This window comes from Halichoerus grypus, chromosome 1 (genome assembly GCF_964656455.1).
Source record: "Halichoerus grypus chromosome 1, mHalGry1.hap1.1, whole genome shotgun sequence".
In the NCBI taxonomy this organism is placed as follows: Eukaryota; Metazoa; Chordata; class Mammalia; order Carnivora; family Phocidae; genus Halichoerus; species Halichoerus grypus.
Window position 1 is genome coordinate 166680315 of NC_135712.1, and position 22422 is coordinate 166702736.

The window sequence follows — 22422 nt, forward strand, 5'->3', positions numbered from 1 at the left end:
ACAAAGAAAACATTTATGTCTATTTTAACAACTGCTTTCTTTCACTTTTGTGTCACTGCGATTGACTGTTGTCTACCATCCTTTCCCCAAGGAACAGGGAAATGAAAGGAAAAACTTAATGCCTTTGTTTTCTACCCTTCTCACCGGAGTCCAAAAGAATGAACAATAAACAAAAGGATCTAAGAAACATCTGGGGCCAACACACTGAGAACACAGTATCACCTGCTTGAGGTTATCAGGAGCAGCTAAGCAAAAGAAAAGTTCAAAACCTGAGATTGTAGGGGTGCTTATCAGACTGGGGATTAGGGGTGCCCAAACAGTATTCCCAGGTTTAAGCATTCAGTAGTGATCACTAAACCAATGACTTACTACACTTAATGTATACTGGAAGCCACTGTCACATTACTAGCTGTTGTTCACTAATACAACTCTGACTAACTACTCTGCTATTCCATTCTTCTGGGTACTCGAGACCTTAACTCAGTGCATTTTAGAGCATGGTTCTCAAGCAGAGGTGATTTTTGTCCCCAGGAGACATTTGGTAATATCTGGTAACAAAATAACATTTGATTACCACACCTGGGTGTTATGTGTTATTGGCACCTAGTGGCTAAGAGTAGTCTCCAGTAGCCAAGCTTTTGACTTTGGGATTAGAAATCTAAATGATAAATACTTCCCATTGTTATGGCTCTCAACCACATCTTTGGTGATGCTCTTACTAATAATTAATTCTGAGTACAAATTTGTAACCCAACTCAGATTCTGATATAAGAATCAAAATAAACTGACAGTACTTTTTTATTATTTAAATTTTAAGATGCTTATGGAACTGTCAACATCTTGAAAATGCAAGCAATATTTACACGTAGAGAGGTTTATAAATAGTTTTCAGGGGCAGCCAGTCAATAGCTTTCAAAAGGTTTAGAACATTTGGAGGCAAGTTACAACAGTTAGCTGATACAAGAGAAAAGGGCTTAATAGCTGGGATCGGGGCTATGTCTGCCCCATAAATCTATTTAAGGTCCCCTCTAAGCAAATGAGACAAAAATAGAGGGAGCAGCTAAGGCAAATATGTAACCTCTTATAGGAGAGAGATTTAGCAAAAGAGTAACAATTAGGCTGTATTCCAAGACATCCCAGGACTCTGATGCTCTTGGGCTCTGAGTCCTCTCTCATCGCTTTTACAGATATGTACAAGTGTGTTTTATAGGTATATGCTAGGTGAGACCTTCAAATTTTAGATGAAGTGTCACCTATGATCTTTGGTAACATCAATTATATTGGTGTTCCATATATACTTACGTATAGTAACCTTAATAAAGCTTTTCCTTACTATAAGATTTTAATGTTTATGCCATCTAACTGTCAACAGCAAAGATCCTGCTTCTTATCGTTTACACATTTAGGGATAGGAATTCTTATAGAATTAAGTTAGACCTTAATTCTAAGCAAATGTTTTGAAGCCATAAGTAATGAATTGGGAGCTATGCTGTCCTCCTACATATACAAAGGTAAAGGAAGATACCAGACAGTATAATCAAATCTCCTTTGGGCAAACTGTTCTTTATCACCCAGTACCTAAAAGTCCTTTTAAACCATTGCATGTAATTTCTCAATTCTCCACCACTATCCAGTATCACTTTATAAGCTCTTATCATGTGATAACTGAAGAAAAGAAAAACACTAGCATCATTTGAATTTTCTATACCAAACAGACATTGCAGGAAAAAAAACAGTTCAAAACGAAGTAATTCCAGTAAGAGTAATTCCTACCGATAATACTACCTTCCTAACTGATGAAATTTATCCTTCCAACTGGTGATTAAAGCCCACATGGTGCTAGGGTGGGTGCACAAGAGATCCTGTATCACTAGAAAAACCTCAGTCCTGAGGTTGAGGCCAATTACAAGGACAAAACACATCAGCCCCATTTTGTTTGGTAAATGTCACTTACCCCCCTTCATTACCCCCGCCCCCCCTGAAAAGCAGCTAATGAAAAACCAGTAAATGAAGGCTGATTACAGAAAGGGAAAATATTTCAGAAAATGGCCAAGAAAACCTACTTTGGAGAAAGGCTCTATGAAAACTGAATGGCAACAATTACAAACTAACAAAAAGCAGAGTCCAAGATTCCCAGACCATCAATGTCAGGAAAGAAGCTGACCAAAATGCAAGATCACAGTGAAGTAAAACACAGCATCAGGGAAGAATACCCCTTACCTTCATCCGCAAGGACTTCCGGGATCCCTCTCGAAATGCCTATCCCAAAGAGGAAAACAAGTAGAACAAAACAAAACTTGGTACCAAGAATGACAGTTATACCTATCTGAGACTAAAACTAAGGCAAGAACTAGTGTTTTAGTCTGTCCCCTTTTCCCTAGGTAACAAATACAATGGAATCCCCCACGCTATTATCCAAGAATACGGGTAGCTCAAGGCCAGTGAACTTTGAGGCTAATTCTAACACTTTCCATGGTGAATCTAGGTAATTAACAGGGAAGAGCATGCATCACTTAAATCCTATATGCACCCCTGACACTAGAAGAAAAAGTAAATAAAAACATTTCATAAGGTTGCAGATTTACCAGTTTTGAAATTAAGAAGAAAACAAAGACCAATCCCCTTAACAAGGGGTAGACAAGTCACCTAGGAGCAACAAAGTTGCCATGATGGGGAAGAAAGAACACAAAACAGAAGAGGTTTCTCCTGGAGACTTTTTAGTTGAGAATACAGGAAAGTGACCACAATACTGAGGAAGCCTAGATCATTCAAGAGATGTTTCCTAACTTTTTTGAAACAAGGAAAAAACAATCAACCCAATGACATGAGGTGGGCATGTACCAGGACAAGAATTTCAGACTATGCCTTGGGATTGAGGAGGTGGGGAGATAATGAAGGACAGTGGAAGCCTAGACTGGAGGCTGCAGCACATACGGGCTTGGCCAGGTGGGGCTGGGATTTCATACCTGGGACGGGGTTTGGAGTAGAAGAAACTTTGTGCCAGTTGTGATGGTATGGAGTGGCAGAAGAGAGGTTGGTCTACATGTTCACAACATAGATTAGCCGATTTTTGCAAGCAGAGCAAAAGTGGCCCTTCAAACGTCTGGATCAAACTTCTTAAAAGAATTTTGGTGCCTTCTTGTTCCAAAATTTGGGCTATTTCAGACATATTTCTATTTAAGATACCTTTACCCTCCATACCTTGATTTTCTTCGTCTTTGCTGCTGCACGACCCTTTTCTGGACTCTTCTTCCGCTTCTTGGGTTTGGTTCTTCTAACAGTTAAGGTGATGCTTGTAGGTGTGTGCTGTGTTGCTGTGTACAACACAGTGGAAGGAGAAAGCTCCTCATCCCAGCTTTCTGTTGCACTGCTATCCCCACCTGAAAAAAAGTTATTTCATAGTTCACACGCTGCACAAACAGTGTCAAAAGTTCATTAAAAAATGCTTATATATCTTTATTCCTTTTCCATATTTGGGAAGTCATAACTTCCATTAACTCTGTCATCTGTAGAACATAAATACCCACCTTTCTTATGAAAACAAGGTTCTTTCTCTATCACTGGCATTAAGCAGAGAAACTCTGTTCTACATCGTATATATTTTCCCCCTTGTACTGAGTCCCCAAGCTCCATCACCTCAATGTGTTAACATAGAAAAAGGATCTGTTTTATTTGGTATGTGTGCTCATAAGGAATATTTTGATTGCTCTGGGGCTAAAATGTTGTTTCTGGAGACATTAATTCAGAACAAGAAACTTATACAGTGGTTGTGAGAAAACTGCTTTCTCTTTCCATGAAAAGCTAGGGACCATGGGGACTTACAGGAATTCTTGAGATGCTTATTTAAATCACAAAACATTTATCTGTCAAAACATGGGCCCAACCCATTTTTGGCTCACCTGATATGTTGTCCTGCTTCCGCCGATGAAGTCTAATAACCTTCCCCCTGCTCATTCCCCTAAAGAGGGAAAATAAACTTAAAGTAGTCCTTCCAACAGCATGCAGCACATCGTCGCACACATGGGAGAAGTGTCTCTGCATATACTACCCCCTTCCTCCCACCTACCAAATGTTTCCAGGACATTAAATTTCATATCAAATTCAATAGCTTTAACATCAATCTCTCATTCCTTGTTGTCAGCAATTCTCACCTAGTGCAGAGAATTCGAGCCAAGGAGCACTAAGGAATCATCTACATTAACAAACACAAGAAAGAATACTTTGAGCTTTTCCCTACTAATAAGAAACCCTAATCCCAGCAACCCAGGCTTGAATTGAGATGGAGCATGATCTTACCTGCACTTGTCACAGTTGAGAAGGAAGCCATCCTGAGAAAGACCACAAGGACACCAGGTAGGAACAGTCTCTCCTTCAGAGTTCGGGCTGTCTCCACAGCGTTCCTCTACGGGCGACGGCAGGCCATTCAGGTCAGAACGAGGGATGATCGTCTGGACAGGGGGAGAAGCAGGAGGTGTCGGAGGAGGAGGGGCTCCGTAATTATGATCCTGAAAATAAGATTTTTTAAATCAACAGTGTCCAAACACTGGCCCCTCTCTCCCCTAAAGTATGGTACATATGGAAAGAAAGAAGAAAGTAGTACCCTTTGTTTTTTGGCTTCAACCAGGAAAGTGATAAAACAAAATGCCAAGGTCAACTGGGACATAAAAACAAGAACAATGATGCAGGGCTAGACGTCCGCTGGAGGCAGGGAAGTGCAAAAGGGGCAACTTCGTCATGCTGCATATAAACATTTCAAGAAAGTCACAATGTATAAGAATGGATTACACTCCAGGAAGATCACTGCTCTGGAGAGAAACAAATGCATACTCACAGCATAAGGCAGTCCTCGACACCCATGCCTCTGAGTGGTCCCATAATTATGAGTGGAATACACGCTCTTCTCATTAACTGCTGGACTAGCCTCCACAGATTCAGGGCTGCACAAAGGCGAAAAGCAACGCATGATAGCATAACACCTAATCTTCCCTTAAACTAAGACTTTAACTTCCCATGCTAACCCCTCCTCTTTTCCACAACCACCAGCCACTAGAATAAGAGAAGGAACTCAGTGAAACAATCTGATTAACATAACTAAGCCTATAAATAACAGGAGTGTTATTAAATGTGGACTTGTGTGTAACATGAAGCCAGTACAGGCAGATGTCTCAAGGCAGGCACCTGGAATACAAGGTGTCCCTAATGACAAACACAAACGTACCAGCTGAGCAGGGAGTTTCCCCTAGAGAAGCCACTCTGGGCTGGTTTAGACTCAGAACTATTCTTCTTAATTGGATCTCTTAATACTTCCATGAAACCTCACATGACATTTGCAGTGAGTGAGATGATGAAAGTGCCTTCTGCACTGCCCCAGGGACCAGGCCCTCTTCCATTCACTACCAAGACAGGATACCCTGAAGAAAGTACAGGTAAAAACAACGGCATCTTATATTTATCATACCTCTCATCTTGATGAACCCCCAAACACCTTTCAAATATTAGAGTAATAATTTCTCATCTACCAATGACATGCAAGCATATCAAGGACACAATTACTTAACAGCTGCATGGTAATACCACAGAACTTCAAAATAATCAAAACTGTACTCAGAGGTTACTGTTTACTGACAAATAATAAGAGGAGTTGTGGCTACCATTCTGAATCGCCCATTATTTTTAGGTGCTTTTATATACATTAATTTATTTACTCTGCAACTAGTAAACATGGTAAATAGCACCCCATTTTTACAGAAGTAGTAGTTGCGGTGGTGAGATTACGTGACGTCACCAAGGTCACACGCTAACAGAGCCAGAATTTGAAACAATGTCTAACTCCAAATCCTGTGGTCTTTCCACTGTGCCTAACTGGTTTGGAAAACCAGGGTAACATTCTATCTTTAAAGAAAATGATATGAAAATTCACGTAACCAGGCTTATTGAGAAGCCTAGTTTAATATCTTTTCATACCCTCACTGAGTGGAAAGCAAACTGTTCAAGTATAATTTGTTAATATAAAAACATTATAAATGTGTTCAAATTTAGAAATTGTAAGCCTTTACTTGATAATAAAAAGGCATAGGTAACAAAGGACAAAATACAAGTTTTGGGGAAAAAAGAACTTTTAACTCTGATTGTTACCTGGTTAAGTTTTAGGGAATTTTGAAAGGTAATTAAGGAATGCAATCGTATGACTTTGCTGAACTCAACAACGGATTATCTGTCATTTAAATTAACTAGAACAGAGATTCACAAATTAGAAACTCCAAGGACACATATTAACTCAGCCTTGGAGATCAAAGGGTCTTTTAGGGAATCAAATAATGTATAGTTTGCTTTAATGAACATACATTTTTCCTGCTTGCAAGTATACAATACACAGTACTTGGCAGGAATAAAGTGTGCAGTTCAATGTGGTGCAATGTCAGCTGAGAAGTGAGGGATAAAAGAAAATTCTGAGATATATCCAACTCACCCAGTTATATGCTCCAAAACTGTGAGAAGGGATCTTATTAATAACAGCAAAGGTAATTTCTAGGTGAAGAAGAACTTTATAGACATAGGAAAGTATTCTGTTAGTGAAGTGCATGCATTTTATTCTTTAAGAGTGTCTGCAAGATGGGAACTGGGGTGGGGGTACATCAAGAATGCAGGTCAGTATTCTTGAGAAAAGATGATCTGACATGGCTCACTGAGAGGCAATCAGCTCTGAGTATTAGGAAACAGGTGGGGTTTCCTAAATGAAACTGAAGGCAAACAAGCATTAATAAAATGAAGGCAGAATTTAGTTTCTATGATGGACAGTTAAGAGAAAGTAATAACTTTCAACATTGTTAATTCACTAGATAAACAAGTATTCCAAAAAAGCTGTACGTATTTTATATAAGAGATTTTGTACCATTGAACACATGGGGTGAAACATGGCAGCTGTTTATTAGAAATGGAATTTTTCTGGACGGGAAAAAGGAAAGTGGCATGAAATAAAAGATGGCCATGGAGATGGAGCTATGCTGGTTGTATCTTACCCATCTCCAACTGGGTAAATATGAACATATGCACTTCATGTGCAAGTCTAGGGAATAAAAATAAAATGTATTTTGTGGAGGTTAAAAGGCCATCCTACTGGACAATGCTTTCTAGTAAAGCACAGCATTTAATATGCATGCCAAATATTAAAATTTAAGCTCATATCTTTTGATGAGGGAACTGCAATTTCCATGCTGGCTATTAATTAAATAGTTACATGTTGATAGATAACTATACAATTTCCTAGGTTATTTCTTGACATATATATCAGCTCTTATCTATATTTCAAAATATGGATTAAAAATCTGAAGTGTTAGGATTGCACTTCCTTTTTAGCCAACCATTTTACGCAAACGTAATTATAGCCTATGTTTGAACTAGTATGACAGCTGGGCACATACACAGAAGCCATGCTTACAACAGATATTGCCATCAATTGTGTTTTAAATACAACACGTAACCTGCTGCTATAATGCGAACCTCTTGGAAAATGAAATTCACTTACAGCAGAACTGTAAATTCAGAAAAATCCTTGCTTTTATTGTTTTATCTAGAGGTTCTCCTACAAATACATAAAAAATGCACAATGCCTACTGTTGTTATCAGATTTAAAATCCCATGAGATAAGGTCTAGGTCTTTTACTCAAGTTGAGTATGTTGCCCTTCATACCAAGTTTAATTTTAGAGTGCCCAGAACAGTAGAATATGCATGACAGTGAAATATGCATGGTGAAACAACAAATATCATCTAAAATGTAACAGAATGGTATATAAGCTAATTGCCGACATTCTCTTGCTTTGTAGAAATACTAAAGGAATAACTGTATAACAGTATCAGAAATCTGTCAAAAAATTACAGATGAAATGTTTCAGGAAATAGAAACATCATAGTCAAATTTTTAGGCCAAAAGTCTGCAAATACTTCTGGACTCCCTAGCAGCATTTATGGGTGGTGATCTCTGCACTCTGGGAAAAACACGTTTTTAAGAATAATTGCTTTAGGTTTTTTTCTCTACTAGTCCCAAAGTCATTGATTTAATCTCTCTGTTGAAATTTCTCACAAATGTTAATGCTCTCTACCTGTGTAGTTTGTTAGTCAATCCATGTAAGAGGTAGTGGTTGACTTTATAAAATTCTGTTAACACTATACAATTATAGTTCCTAATGCAGGAAGATTTTTTAAGTACTTGGGAAATAGTTATAAACTTGTAAGTCTCAGCTACTGGCATAACTGAATCTCTCAGGCATGCAAAAACAAACAAACAAACAAACAAAACAGGAAAAAAAAGCCCTGGAAGGAACACAATTTCACCCTTCCCATCCCCCACCCTCCATCTTCCTTTTTATATGGGAATAAGGCCAAAAACTTTCAGTTCTCAACTACCCCAAAATATAGTATATACTGCTTCTTGGGGTAGCTTCATTTTAAGTCTTCCTCTTTAAGGAAGACAACAGACAGTTAAGTAATCCTAGGTGGCTTTGTGAAGAAAACATACATGCTCTTTACTACATTCTCAGTTTTAAGGAAGAAAACCACTATCAATCAGGGATGCAGTTGAACCCAGAGCTCTGGTACAGTTGCTTTGCTTTGCTGAAGGGGAAAGAATCCCCAGGGACTATGAAAATGGCAAGAGAAACAGGGGAATTAGAGCAACACCCACCTCACTCAAGAAGTGGCTGTGGGATCAAGAGTCTGAACTGGACCTGAACATATTCAAAACACCAGGATTTTTCCAGCCCAGACCCTAATCCCTGGTACTGCCTGGAATAGACTTGGCTTCTGGGGGTGTGCTGCCCCCTAGGCCCCTTGGGTCTCTTTCGCTGGACTTTCACATCCTGGTGTAGTGCCACTTCGTCTTGAAAGGTAGGGGGCTTCCACTTCCTTTCTGTAAGCAAGGAAGATTGGGTACAAGGGAGGTAAAAGGACAAGAGGGGGAATCTGTGAGCAGGGGGAATCTTGGACAACTTAAAAGAGAAGGGATACAAAAGGCTAAAATTTTTTAAACTGTGAATAATATATAAAGTTTTATAATGAAGGCCTACCTTCATTGCCATTTGGTATTTAAATTCTTCAAGAATTGAGTCTATTTTAGGGATTGGGCTTTTCGACAAACTCTGAATTCCTAAAGCTGCTCTTAGCTGAAAAAAAAGTTTGGTACCACTGATTTTGAAGGTCCTCTTTCTAGGCAATGAATATTATATAAAAACAGATGACACTGCTTTCAATGTTTTCTACCCCAAATATGAGAAGTTCTAAGTAACCTGCCCAAATAAAGTTTTAGCCCCTTTACTCTAGAACAGTGAGAAGTACATAGGAAGAGGCCTTCAAGGAAAATCAGTTGGAGAGAACTCCTCCTTATCTCCATCCTCAGAATAATCATTAACTCTATAGAAGCACGTAGTGACACCTACTTTATTTCAATGTTCCCCACCCATCAAAACAAATGAAAATGTCATCACTACTGTGCAAATTTAATTCAATTATATTATTTACTAAGAACCCCCCCCCCCCCAATTCTTTTCCTTCCCTTTCTAACTCTTCTTTTTCCTCCAGCTTCTATGGGCAAAAAGGGAAATGTCTAATGTCATTTACAGTGGGCTAGGCTTGGGTTTAGAAAATACTGCATACTTATTATTAGATGCCCATAAGAAAGTTATTTACACACAAACTGGTAACGCACCTACTACCCAGAAAGTAGCACTTACTCTGATCCAGCAGCCATATCTGAGTAGGATGTATCTGGTGTGGTGACTCCCAGAGGGATTGCAATGCTCATGACGTCCAATACAGCACAGAGTGGAAATCACGGGGTCCTATTAATGGAGACTGGCCACTCTGAGAGTGGGGGTGAGCTGCACAGCCTTAACCAACATGTTATGGACATGAGGAATCCTGCCACAGAAAAGGAAAATATCTAATAACCAGAAAGTTCTTTACATTTACCCTAAATGCTACTGAATATTTTCCCATTTTTATTTATTTGTAAAAAAAGATTTATATATTAGAGGGAGAAAGTGCATGAGCACGAGTGGGGAAGGGGCGGGGGGGGGGGGGGGGAAGAGAATCCTAAGCAGACTCCCCGCTGAGCACGGAGCCCAACATGGGGCTTGATCTTACGACCCCGAGATCACAACCTGAGCCAAAACCAAGAGTCAGATGCTCCATCAAATAAGCCACCCAGGCACCCCTATTTTTCCATTTTTTTTTTTTTAAAGATTTTATTTATTTATTTGACAGAGAGAGACACAGCGAAGAGAGGGAACACAAGCAGGGGGAGGGGGAGAGGGAGAAGCAGGCTTCCCACAGAGCAGGGAGCCCGATGTGGGGCTCGATCCCAGGACCCTGGGATCATGACCTGAGCCGAAGGCAGACGCTTAACAACTGAGCCACCCAGGCGCCCCCCTATTTTTCCATTTTGAAAGTAAGTCTTTTAAGGGATAAATATAAAACAAGTACAGGAAAGGGTCTACACATTGTCCTATTTTATTGTGTACTGCATTAATGTTCTACAAAGTGAGGTAGCAAAAGTTATGCTTACTTTTCATTTCTATTTCAGTTTTTTTCTTTTTAGCTAAAGGGGGAAGTATAGTCTGCCTAGCTCGCTAGCAAGTACATTTCTACCATTCTACAAATGCTCATCAAACAAAATTTTCTGGCAGCCCAGAACTCACATAGTAAGCTTTAATGTATAGGATGGCAAATAGAAATATCAAAGTTTAACTAAATTCTTTAACAATTAAAGATCTTCATTTAGAGGCTCCTGCCTGGCTCAGTTGGTGGAGCATGCTACTCTTGATCTTGGGGTCATGAGTTCAAGCCCCATGATGGGCGTAGAGCTTACTTAAAAAAAAAAAAATCTTCATTTAAACTTTTTTCCCTAGGCCACAAATAAATGCAGTTTTACCAGCAAACGTTATTTCTTCCAGATTAAATATGATGATAAAAGAGATGTGTTTATATTTCACCGGACACAGCTGTTCTTATTGCCTTCTTGTATCATAGAAAACTCTTTTCCCTCTTTGAAACCATTTTTATTTTAACTGTAATTTTGGGAGAAGATGCAACTGTCTTAACCATATTTGTGAGGTAACATCCACTGCTAGGTATAAATAAAAACATAAACTATAAAGAGTAGTTTCATAATAAAGGTTAGAAAATTTTCTATGGAAAACCAGAGAGGATACCTTGAGTTGCTGACCATAACCAGTGGAATTTGGGAACAAAAAGACTCACAAACTATTAACATGTAAAAAGCCAAAAGTACATTAAGAGAGTGGGGCATTTGGCTCATTCAATTAAAGCATGTGACTCTTGATCTCGGGGCTGTAAGGTCGAGCCCCAAGTTGAGTATAGAGATTACTTAAAATCTTTGAGGGACACCTGGGTGGCTCAGTCGTTAAGCTTCTGCTTTCAGCTCAGGTCATGATCCCAGAGTCCTGGGATCGAGTCCCACATCAGGGAGTCCGCTTCTCCCTCTCCCTGCCGCTCTGCCTACTTGTGCTTTCTCTCTCTCTCTGACAAATAAATAAAATCTTAAAAAAATAAAAAATCTTTGAGGGGTACCTGGGAACTCAGTCAGTTAAACATCTGACTTTTGATTTCGGCTCAGGTCATGATCTCAGATTGTGAAACTGAGCCCTGCATTGGGCTCCACGCTCAGCGTGGAGGCTGCTAAAGATTCTCTCTCTCCCTCTCCCCCAACCACCCCCTTCTCTCTCTCTGAAAAAAGAAAAAAAAAAGAGTGTATTAAGAGATTTGAAGGTATGGTGCAGAGAGGAAAAAAGTAAACTCTGTACAATTTTATATTAGTGGTTTTGTATTAAACTATTGAAAGAATGAAACCAGAAGCATTTTATGTGGGAGGGAAGAAAGTCAGTGTGAATGTTAAAGACCCAGATTAATAAAGAATTTTGCAAAAAGACTACAAAAAGAGTCATGATTGATTTGCTGAATCATCTTAAGATAAATAAGACAAAAGAAAAATCAATTACTTAGAGAAATTTAATGAAAAGTACGTGATACGAAGTCAATCCAGAGAATTAGTACAAATTTTAAATGACCATATAAGATGCCTAAATCATAATTTGATACACAAGCAAATTAATGTGGATAAGAAAACCAACTGTGAGCAGTGAATCAGGCCAAGATTTTTAAGAACACATAAAGATAATATTACTCTTTTGTGTTATTTTAGAATACTAGAAACAGCTATAAACTAAGCAGTCCTTTCTGGCACCTACACTCTAGAGCTGGATCTCATCAAGATCTAGGACTCTCCAAACCTGGGTGAAGGCAAGACACCAGTTCCTACAACTAGAGGCGACATATTGCTAGACTTGGGACTGAAATGAAAAAGGCAAATTTTCCTATTGTTTCTTTACAGCTTACAAAAGAGAAGTGACTAATATAACTCTTTGGGCCCACCTGACACATAAAACATTTCCTTTCCCTAACAATATTTCTAAACAGATTTAGGCAGTACATCCTCCAAATCTCTGAGAAATTGAAATAAAATCTACAAATAATAGGAGAGAATACTTATCAAATAAGCTCAAAAAAACAGTTAAATATTGGGGATTGTTGGTTACAACTATTCCTCTAATTTTATTATCACTCTGTAACTTGAACTAAAAAGAAAAAACAAACGAAAACCAAAAATCCCAGAAGTTGCCTGGCTTGATAATCAGAACAGAGTCTGATAATGATCATACCTCCCCTTAACCAATACAGGAATCTCAATCACGTGTTATATTTTCACTAAAGGATAAAAAAAGTTATTCAACTCCATTAAAAAGCTTCTGTCAGAGCCATTATTATTCTATGCACATAAAAAAAAAGTAGGCCTCTAGAAGAAAGACAACTTATAAACTTAAGCTGATAGTTATTTTTCTGAGAGTAATTTTTAAAAGATATACTAAAAGGAAAAAATGGGAAAATTATTAGATAGTATTTCCTTAATGAGTGAATAAATGATTAACACATTCCTTACTGAAATCTCAATCTAGCTAATTTGGAGACTTGATAAATACAAGAAACATTAACTACTTAGCTATGAATTTCTCTTTCATGAATTCCTCCATCTTCCTTTTGTCTAGTTTTACAAGACTCTTCCTCTCTTCTGATGAAGACAATCATTATAGATCAGCATGGCCATCTTCTAAATAATGCTTTTACATTAAGGGATGGGCATTAAGAAGGGCACTTGATGTAATGAGCACTGGGTGTTACATGCAACTGAAAAATCACTAAATTCTACCTCTGAAATTAATACTACACTATCTGTGAACTAACTTGAATTTAAATAAAATCTTGAAAATAAATAAATACATAAATAAAGCTTTCAAATTATTAGGCTGCTTAAAACAAAAAACTGTTAACAAAATCAAATTTCTCATATAACCCTGAGAATCGTTCCTTCCCCAAATAACACTCTGCAAAACGTAGCTATTAAAATATTAACTGACGACTTAATAATCTATATGCAATATTTTATTACAATTACTCTAGTCTTATAAGCCAAGACAACAGACTCTTAGTATAGTTTACCAAGCTTAGTAGTACAAAATTTATTAACTTATCTCATAGTATGGAGAGGTGTCCTAGAGTGAGAAGTTAACTCTGTCTCTAGGTAGAACAATTTCACGGTATCTTTTACTTATTCAATTTTCTGTCTCTTTCTACCATAATATAAACTCTGTGAGGACACGATTTTTGTGTTTTTGTAGTTCCAATGTTCAGAATGGTGCCTGGCACACAGGAAGTGTTTAAGAATGTTTGCTGAATGAATTATGATCACCATTATCTCAACATATGATTTTAGCATTCATTACAATATAAAAATTAAAACAAATGTAAAGGATTTACTAGACTCAGTCACCTTTTTATAGACCTCCAAATATGAAGTCCCCCAAAATTATCTGCCAGTAGCTCTGAAGACCTAGAAGAAGTTGAGACACAGATTAGTACAGAAAGAAATAACAACGATGGACACGAAGAATAGAATTATACAGAATATTTTCTTTTTGGGGGGAAAGACAGAGGAAGAGTGAGCAAACATGCGTGTGCATGAGTGGGGGTAGAAGGGGCAGGGGTGGGGCAGAGGGAGAGAGACAATCTTAAACAGGCTCCATGCTCAACACGGAGCCCAATGCGATGTGGGGTTCAATCTCATGACCCTGAGATCATGACCTGAATCGAAATCAGAGCTGAATGCTTAATGCCACCCAGGCACCCTGAATTATACAGAATTTTTTATTTCATTTCTACATTTTATTTCATTTCTACACATTGCCTTGTTAACCATCCTATGTTTCATTTAGTACTTTATTTCTGTCCTTTAACCATATACCCTATTTTCCTATAAAGCCAGAACCTAAATAAAGAATGGAAAAGGAAATTATTTTTATTAGACTTAAGAAGTGGAAAATATTATGTCACTGGGTAATACTCTTTTCTTCAAATGAGAATTCTCTCCCATTTCCCAAGGGACTTCTTATCTCTCCTAGGAGGTGCTTCTCCACTGACCCACTCCCAAATGCAGACGCTCTTCTTTAACCAAATATCAAGTTTACTCTCCAGTCAGACAAGGACCTACCATCACCTATTAAAGTATAAAATCATATTACTTCTCCCCTCCCCCCACATTCATCCCACTTATCCTCTTGTTCTACTTAAAAAAAAAAAAAAAAAAAAAGACAAATGGGAGTCAATTCTGCTTGTGGTCAACTCCATGATGGAATATGTGGAAAAATAGAGCCTTAATAAACTATCTACCCTCCAAATAGCATAGGAAAATAGGTGATTTTGAGGGGGGAAAAGTCAAATTTAACATTAGCCAGAAGAGGGAATTAATAACTAAATGTTAATATATCATATATGTGAAAAGAGCTGTTTTTGGGATTCTACTTACCAAGCAATAGAGAGGAAATGTACTTTTAGGATTCTATTTACCAAGCAATAGAGAGGAAATGTACTTTTATGTCAATATTTTGTGGATTTCTAAATTTATAAAAAATTGGAAAATAAACTTTTTAAAAAAGATTTTATTTATTTGAGAAAGCAAGAGCACAAGCGGATGGAGGGGCAGAGGGAGAGAGGGAGAAGCAGACAACCCACTGAGCATGGAGCCCGATGTGGGGCTCAACCCCAGGACCCTGAGATCTAACCTGAGCCGAAGTCAGACACTTAACCGACTGAGCCACCGAAGCACCCCTAAACTATTCTTTAGAAACAATTTTAAAAGAGCATACGGAATTATTATAAAAATAAAAGGTATGACGGTAACAATAAAAGGAAGAAAAAAACAAACCAAGGAAGAAGCAGACTCCCTTAGCAACAACAAATAAGAAAGAAGGTAAGAAATGACAGGAGGAAAAAGAGAACTAAATATATGAATGTTCAGTAGGGGGAAAATGAATACATCAGAATTTCAATTTAATAACAATTCAATTCGTATCAATTTGTTTTTCCAGAACTATTCATCAGAATCCACAGAACACTAGTAAGTTCTTGGGATTCAGAAGCAGAACCAGCCAGTCTCCCAGTACTGAGTACTCTTTTGAGAAGTCACCATTTACACACACACAGTTTCTGGAGAAAAGGCTGTTAAATAGAACATGAAAAAAATGTTTTATAATTACCCATCTTTTTAATTGGGTTCAGAAATGGTCAATAGTTTCTGTATGTGTCATTCTGACAGTCTCTTCTCTATATGACTTGCTGAAAGCACAAGACCCGTGTGACCTATTTGGTCACTCTCAGAGCAGACAGACAAAAAGTGTTTTAAGAACAATTCCAACACAGATTTCAGAAAAAGAAATTGCATCAGCCAGGTGAGCCGGAAGCAGCTGGGAGACAAGAGTCCAATAAACAGCCAATCCAATGAAAGAAATTCAGAACAAGTCTGCTTCAGTAATCCTGTGAAGAGGACTGGCAGGAAGAGGAGTGCCGCTTTAGAAAGAGAACAGGCCTCATATGCTTCAGACAGTCTTTGTACTGAGGCTGTGGACCTTGGCCATTCTCCCAGAAATGATGCAATCCTGATGAACAAGATCTGCTGCCAGAGAAACAATTGTTAACAGCCTATGCAGACAGCAACTCAGCCAAGGAGCAATCTCTGATCAACTCTCTTCACAAACCCCCAGAAAGCCAAATCTCTTCCTCAATTTTGGCTTCTGACAAAACATGTCAGTGAATACACATTTAAATACATACGAACAAGCCATCTTCCCAAAATGTCCCTTTTCTTTTAATTGTTTGGTTTTTTAATATCAATCATCCATAACTAAATTTGAAATAAAACACTGAGAACATTTCCACTTTTATGAATATAGTCCTCCAAGCATATTAACAACAAGGTATTAAAAGCAAGGTATTAACAACAAGGTTGAAATTTTACACTTATTTTCCTCACTCTCATTAGAAAACATTTTGAAAAGTAGTAGTGGCTTCCCTATGTACGAAAATCACTCTGGAATCTAGGACCCAATTATGAGATTTCAAAGGACAAACATGCACATTCACTAGTTCAGGGCCAGGAAAGTATATTTTATAGTTATTTTTGAAGTTATGTGACTCAATATGTTAAAGATAGGCAAGTATTAGAGAAAGAGAAAATCTCTTCTTGTTTAGGCAGCAGACATAAACAGTAGGTCGAATAACACAACAGTTTGCAATGCTTAATTTTCTCAAGAGCAACAATATTACTTCAGATCTTTTAAGAGGGTTAATGATTATTTTCATCATATTAGCAACAACTTACTGTTTTGGAATCTAAATTAAAAATATCCTCAATTTAAAAATCCTCCCTAGATTCCTCATCTCCTAGGTCTGGTTTTAGTATTAAATTGTATATACAATACTGCTATAAAATTATTAGGATTTTACCTCCTCATTTACTAAATAAAAGACCCTGCATACAACAACTCTTAGTTCTCTAAATTCCAACTAGCCATAAGCTATAATCAACCAAATTTCTTCCTTTCAAAAGCAGTAACTCTTAAACTGTGATTCACTAAAAACACAAGCATCTAAGATGTCTCCTGAAATCAATATATTCAGCCCAATCTATTATCCCTATTTTTAAACTATTAAATAATGAAAATGAACAGATGGACAGAATAACTCTAAAGTAATAAAAGATCTACAGTAGGCTCGTAAGTGAATAAATTTAAGTCAGTTAAGAGGAAAAAAATTTTAGAAAAGTTTTCAAAAAGGGTTAATATAAAATAGCCATTAATTAAGATTCAATTTCTGAACCTACTGATCATTCAAAATTTTGTTATACATCTAAGTTGAATTTATTCTTAAATATTTTTAAAAAAGATTTATTTATTTGAGAGAGAGTGCACGCACTCATGGGAGCAGTGCAGAGAGCACAGGGAGAGGGGGAGAGGGAATCTCAAGCAGACTCTCCGATGAACACAAAGCTAACTTGGGGCTTGATTTCACAACCCCTGAGATCATGACCTGAACGAAAACCAAGAGACGCTCAAGTGAATGAGCCACCCAGGCGCCCCTATTCTTAAATACTTCTATACTGGGGCGCCTGGGTGGCTCAGGTCATAGATCTCAGGGTCCTGGGATCAAGCCCCGCATGGGGCTCCCTGCTCTGCGGGAAGCCTGCTTCTCCCTCTCCTACTCCTCCTGCTTGTGTTCCCTCTCTGTCAAATAAATAAATAAAATCTTAAAAAAAAATACTTTTATACTTCAATTTCTTTTGAACAACTTTACAAATGAGTAAAAAGGAGAGATAGGGAAAGACTATTAGAAAGTTTTTTTAACATGATTATTACCCTCAATTTTTAAATCACAGAGCAGTTCAAAATGCAATAAATAAATGATTGCATTTTATCTACAAGACCAACTTGTCTAAAAACTAATGTGGCAGCTGCCATTTATATTCTTATCTTTCATCTTCAACCCAAACTGAAGTATCAAGGAAAAACACTGCCACTGCACTGTAACATACCACTTTTGGCCTTGAGAAAAGAAAAAATATGTTAGGAAAAAGTACTATATTAAGAGGTAGGAAATCTGCGTTCTAGCCTACAACTTAAATATTTGGTGATCTTTTTATATACAATCTTTAATTCCTCAAAGTAAAATCTCAATGGCCTTCAATCTGCTCTAGATATCTATGAATCCTGGCACTGGCTTAGGCAATTCATGCAATGTCTCAAAGTCTCAGTTTTCTCATCTGTACAATAGAAAGAATTAGCTGTTCTGCTCACTGACAGGTGCATATGAACTAGTGTTTGTAGCAAATAGAATTTAAATGATTCTCTGCAACCTTTAAATATATGTGAAGAGGAGCTGCTACCTAATAACCTGAATGTGGCCAAGGGTTATTTTTACTATTCTTCAACAGTGTGTATTTCAATTTTGCTACTGTAACTAAGGTGAGAAGAGGATATGCCAGGAAACATGAAAAAACAAACAGTGTAGCAGAGGTAAGTGATAAGCATTAGAAGAATTATTGGAAAATAGGAAATGAACTCTAAGAAAAGAGTAAGTGTTCAGAGATCTGGTGAAAAGTTCATGTAATTGGATGGTATAAACTCTAAGTTAGGCTTATAATCTGAAGCAAGTTAATGTAGGCAAAGAATCTAAAAGTAGTTCAGGGCTCAAGATAAAGAAGAAAAAAGAAAAACTGGAAGTAAACAATGGACACTAAAGAAATTCAGACTAAGGTAATTTAGAGTCAAGATAAAGTTTTCTTTTTCTCTCACCTCTTCTCCTTCAACACTTGTTTATCCCTTGGCTCCTCTGCCTAAATTTATACTCCCTTTAGGGGCTATTAGGCTTGGCACAATAAACAGATGTCTATAAAAGCTCTAAGTTTACTAGAATAGGAGGTAATTAAAACCCAGTTTTTAAAAATCCTATTTTAGTCCGCAGGAAGAATTTCTTTCCCCATGAAAAATTTCATTAATGGCAGTATTACAGACGCCAAGATATACTTAGTTGTTCTTGGAGGGGAGGAGAAGTTAGGATAAGAGTACACATCATAAATAATGAAACTAAATACTATGATTTTATATTATTTTAGGTTGACACTGAAAAAAAAGAAGTATTTTATGTACACCTGATTTAACAGTGATAAACAGGTATTTACTGCTAAACTAACCAAAGATGCACAGACTCTTTCTATCCTTAAGAAGAACCAGGAAAATTTTAGGCTTCTAAGTATTAAATAAAGATGACATCCTCAAAGAACTTCCAAGGGCTCTGTAAAGAGATATTCTAAAGACTTTCTGAAGGTTCTGTCCTACTGTGTTAGGAGCCTCAAGAGCATGCTTTAGAGCCATACACCACACTAAAAAGGAAAAGAACATCTCACCCCTTTATGTTTGTCTCCTCTCTGTCCAGACTCTTATCATTTTCAAACCCTGAAATAGGAACCACACTTCCTTACTCCAGATGAAGTGGGTTGTGCACATTTATGACGCATTAATATCTGTTACACTTTCAGTAGTTTGGGAAAATTTCTCCAGTTCATAAAAAATTTAGGAATTTAAAGTTTACAGTCTATTATTTTACAGATGAAGAAACACTGCTACAAAAATATTAACTTGTAAGAAGTCACATACAAAGTGGTGCCTTCTAAAGAAAAAATATTAAGATTTTAATGTATAGCTTCTATTTATTAAATTACTATTTACTTTAGATAGCAATGTCTGAATCAAAACAACTTTTTAAAACTTAAGCATCAATTATTATTGATGTTATGCCAGAAACACAAGTCCAGATTAAAATTCCTGGCTCTCTTGGGATTTATATTATCTAGATTTGCCAGGTTTTTTTTTTTTCCTTCCTTCCTTCCTTCATTCCTTCAACAAACATGAAGTGAGTAACTACTATATATAAAAACTATGTTAAGTGCTATTTTAAGATGTTTCTCTTACCCAAACCGGAGAGGGTAGGCAATTTGCAAACTCTTTAGGCTTGCCTATGTGCCAAGTATTGCATTTTCACAACCATGAAGGGAAAAAAAATCCTAAAGTGTGCCTGTACAATTAATGAGTCATTCTGAAGAGAAAACAACACCCTCCTCTCAAAAAAACAAAACAAAACAAAACAAAACCCCAGACCACTCCATAGCTTAACAGTGACACAGAGGAGTCTCTTAAAGGAAGAAATCTCTTGAATTGTTTAGACAAGACTTATCACTGACTGGTCTTATGGAAAATCTATTAAGAATGAAGGAAAACAGGCAGCAAGAACCCTCAAAACAGACAAATAGAACCTGACCATACATGTGTCAGGATTGGTAGGCAGACCAGGTAGCTAAGTATGTAACAGTAAAGGAATTTAAAGCTTAACATTTCTGATACGCACAATAGAGTTCCCCTCCCCAACCAATAGCTGTATCTGTATTCTTAACATATTAGAAATAATAAATGCTTGTAAAAATAGGCAAACTTTACGAAAGCATAAAAAGTAGAAGTGAAATTTTCACATAATTCCACTTCCCAAACATACCCCAAAAATAAAAGTGATAACTCTACAGTTCTATAATCTGCATTGTTCATTTAGCAGGTTTTGGACATCTTTCTATATGCATATGTATAAATTTACTTCCTCTTAAATGATGGCACAGTATCTTTCCTATGGCTCTACTATAATTTAAGTCAATCCTGTACAGGTGGATGTTTAGATTGTTGCTAATTTTCCATAACATATATAACTCAACAGTCATGTACATATGCCTTTCTTTAACATATACAAATATTCTTAGGATACATTCCTAGATGTGGAACTACTAAAATGTCATGAGCATGTATCAGAGATGTCAAACCACCCTCCACAAAGTTAAAACCATTTTACAGTCCCACATAGTGTGTGAAGGCTGGCTACATTTTCTCATAAGGTTTAAAATAATTTCAATTCTAACTCTGCTCATAGAGTCTTCTATTTAGAAGACTACATTCTAAAAGAAAACCCTAAAATGAAAGTCAACTGCAAATTCTCAACAATTCTGATACTTTTACGACTGATTGGATGTACTATTGTTCTGTGAAATTCTTATATACTAAGAGATCTCATTTGCTTTTTCACTAAATTTGGGCTGGGATCTTCAAAATAAAACATAGATAAAGCACTATTTCAGAACCAAAGTATTTTATGGTTGTCCCATGAGATAATTTTTAACTTTTTTTTTTTTTTAAAGATTTTATTTATTTATTTAACAGAGAGAGACACAGCGAGAGAGGGAACACAAGCAGGGGGAGTGGGAGAGGGAGAAGCAGGCTCCCCAATGAGCAGGGAGCCCGATGTGGGGCTCGATCCCAGGACCCTGGGATCATGACCTGAGCCGAAGGCAGACGCCCAACCGACTGAGCCACCCAGGCGCCCCAATTTTTAACTTTTTTAACAGAATAACCAAGATCTAAATTTCTTCTTCCAATAATGAAAAACTAAACTATGCTAACCACCTATAACCTAGCTAGCATTTGTAGGGTTCTGATGGGACAAAATTCAAGTAATCTAGAAGATTTGGGCTCTTCGGTTTCAAAGAAGTTATCAAAAACTCTGTTCTAGGGGTGCCTGGCTGGGTCAGTCAGAAGGGCATGTGACTCTTGATCTCAGGGTTGTGAGTTCAAGCCCCACACTGGGTGTAGATTACCTAAATAAATAAACTTAAAAACAAAACCAAAAAACTCTTCCTAGCAGTTCTGCCTCAAAGTATAAAATAGGATGCTCTTCATTTTTAATGACACTTGGAAGGAGAAAAAACTTTAAAACTCTAAGAGGTTTGTCGATACTGATTTACGAAAAGATAAAGCCAAAACACTGACTAAATTTTTACAGTGCCTACAAATTCAAGACACCCATATGGTCCAAATCTAAGCCCTACACAAACGAGGCAAACAAACAAGCAACGCCTCTCTTTTTTACTGTGCTTGCTCTAGCACCTGACTGAGAGCCTGGATGCAGAGCTATTCTTTTTCCTTTGAAATGTTTTATAGACTGTCTTTTATCCATTCATTCACCAACATTACTCACCTCCTTATGATTTCAAGGTTGCATTATAGCAATGAACTGATCTCACTACCTCTGAGCTCTCAACCCTCCAATTTACTCTTCATTTTTTCATGACTTTAACCCTTTTAGAGCATAACTTTAATCATTATCATTCCACAATTAGAAATCTACAATGGCTTCCTAATACCCAATGGGTTAGTTCAAACTCCTTTGCCTGAATGGAATTAAGACCTTCTTTGTTAATTACCTGTTAATCTATTTCTTCTCCTTCAAAATTTTACTTATCCTGATGTTATTTTTTGTATCCTTAAAAAAAAAAAACCTTTACTATAAAAAATTTCAAACAAATACAAAACCAAGGAAAACCCCGTAATGCACTTATAAACCTTACCCAGCTTTAAACAATCAAACTGATG

General features: G+C 37.2%; 1 protein-coding gene across 18 annotated transcripts in view; it reads right to left on the minus strand.

The window, feature by feature from the left end:
* Positions 1 to 22422, minus strand: part of SETD5 (SET domain containing 5) — an 84993-nt gene that overhangs the window by 38342 nt on the left and 24229 nt on the right. For 4 of the 18 annotated variants that reach the window (XM_078075618.1, XM_078075546.1, XM_078075565.1 and 1 more), the window contains exons 2-10: positions 13899 to 13958; positions 9727 to 9913; positions 8682 to 8906; positions 5219 to 5411; positions 4832 to 4937; positions 4297 to 4505; positions 3900 to 3958; positions 3202 to 3380; positions 2221 to 2259 (exon numbers count right to left, since the gene is read on the minus strand). In XM_078075618.1, the coding sequence (XP_077931744.1) occupies positions 2221 to 2259; positions 3202 to 3380; positions 3900 to 3958; positions 4297 to 4505; positions 4832 to 4937; positions 5219 to 5310 (684 nt within the window). In that variant the 5' untranslated portion in view covers positions 5311 to 5411; positions 8682 to 8906; positions 9727 to 9913; positions 13899 to 13958. Of the gene's footprint in view, positions 1 to 2220; positions 2260 to 3201; positions 3381 to 3899; positions 3959 to 4151; positions 4193 to 4296; positions 4506 to 4831; positions 4938 to 5218; positions 5412 to 8681; positions 8907 to 9726; positions 9914 to 13898; positions 13959 to 22422 lie in introns of those variants that run through there. The other 14 variants (XM_078075571.1, XM_078075594.1, XM_078075552.1 and 11 more) reach the window with 10 other exon arrangements.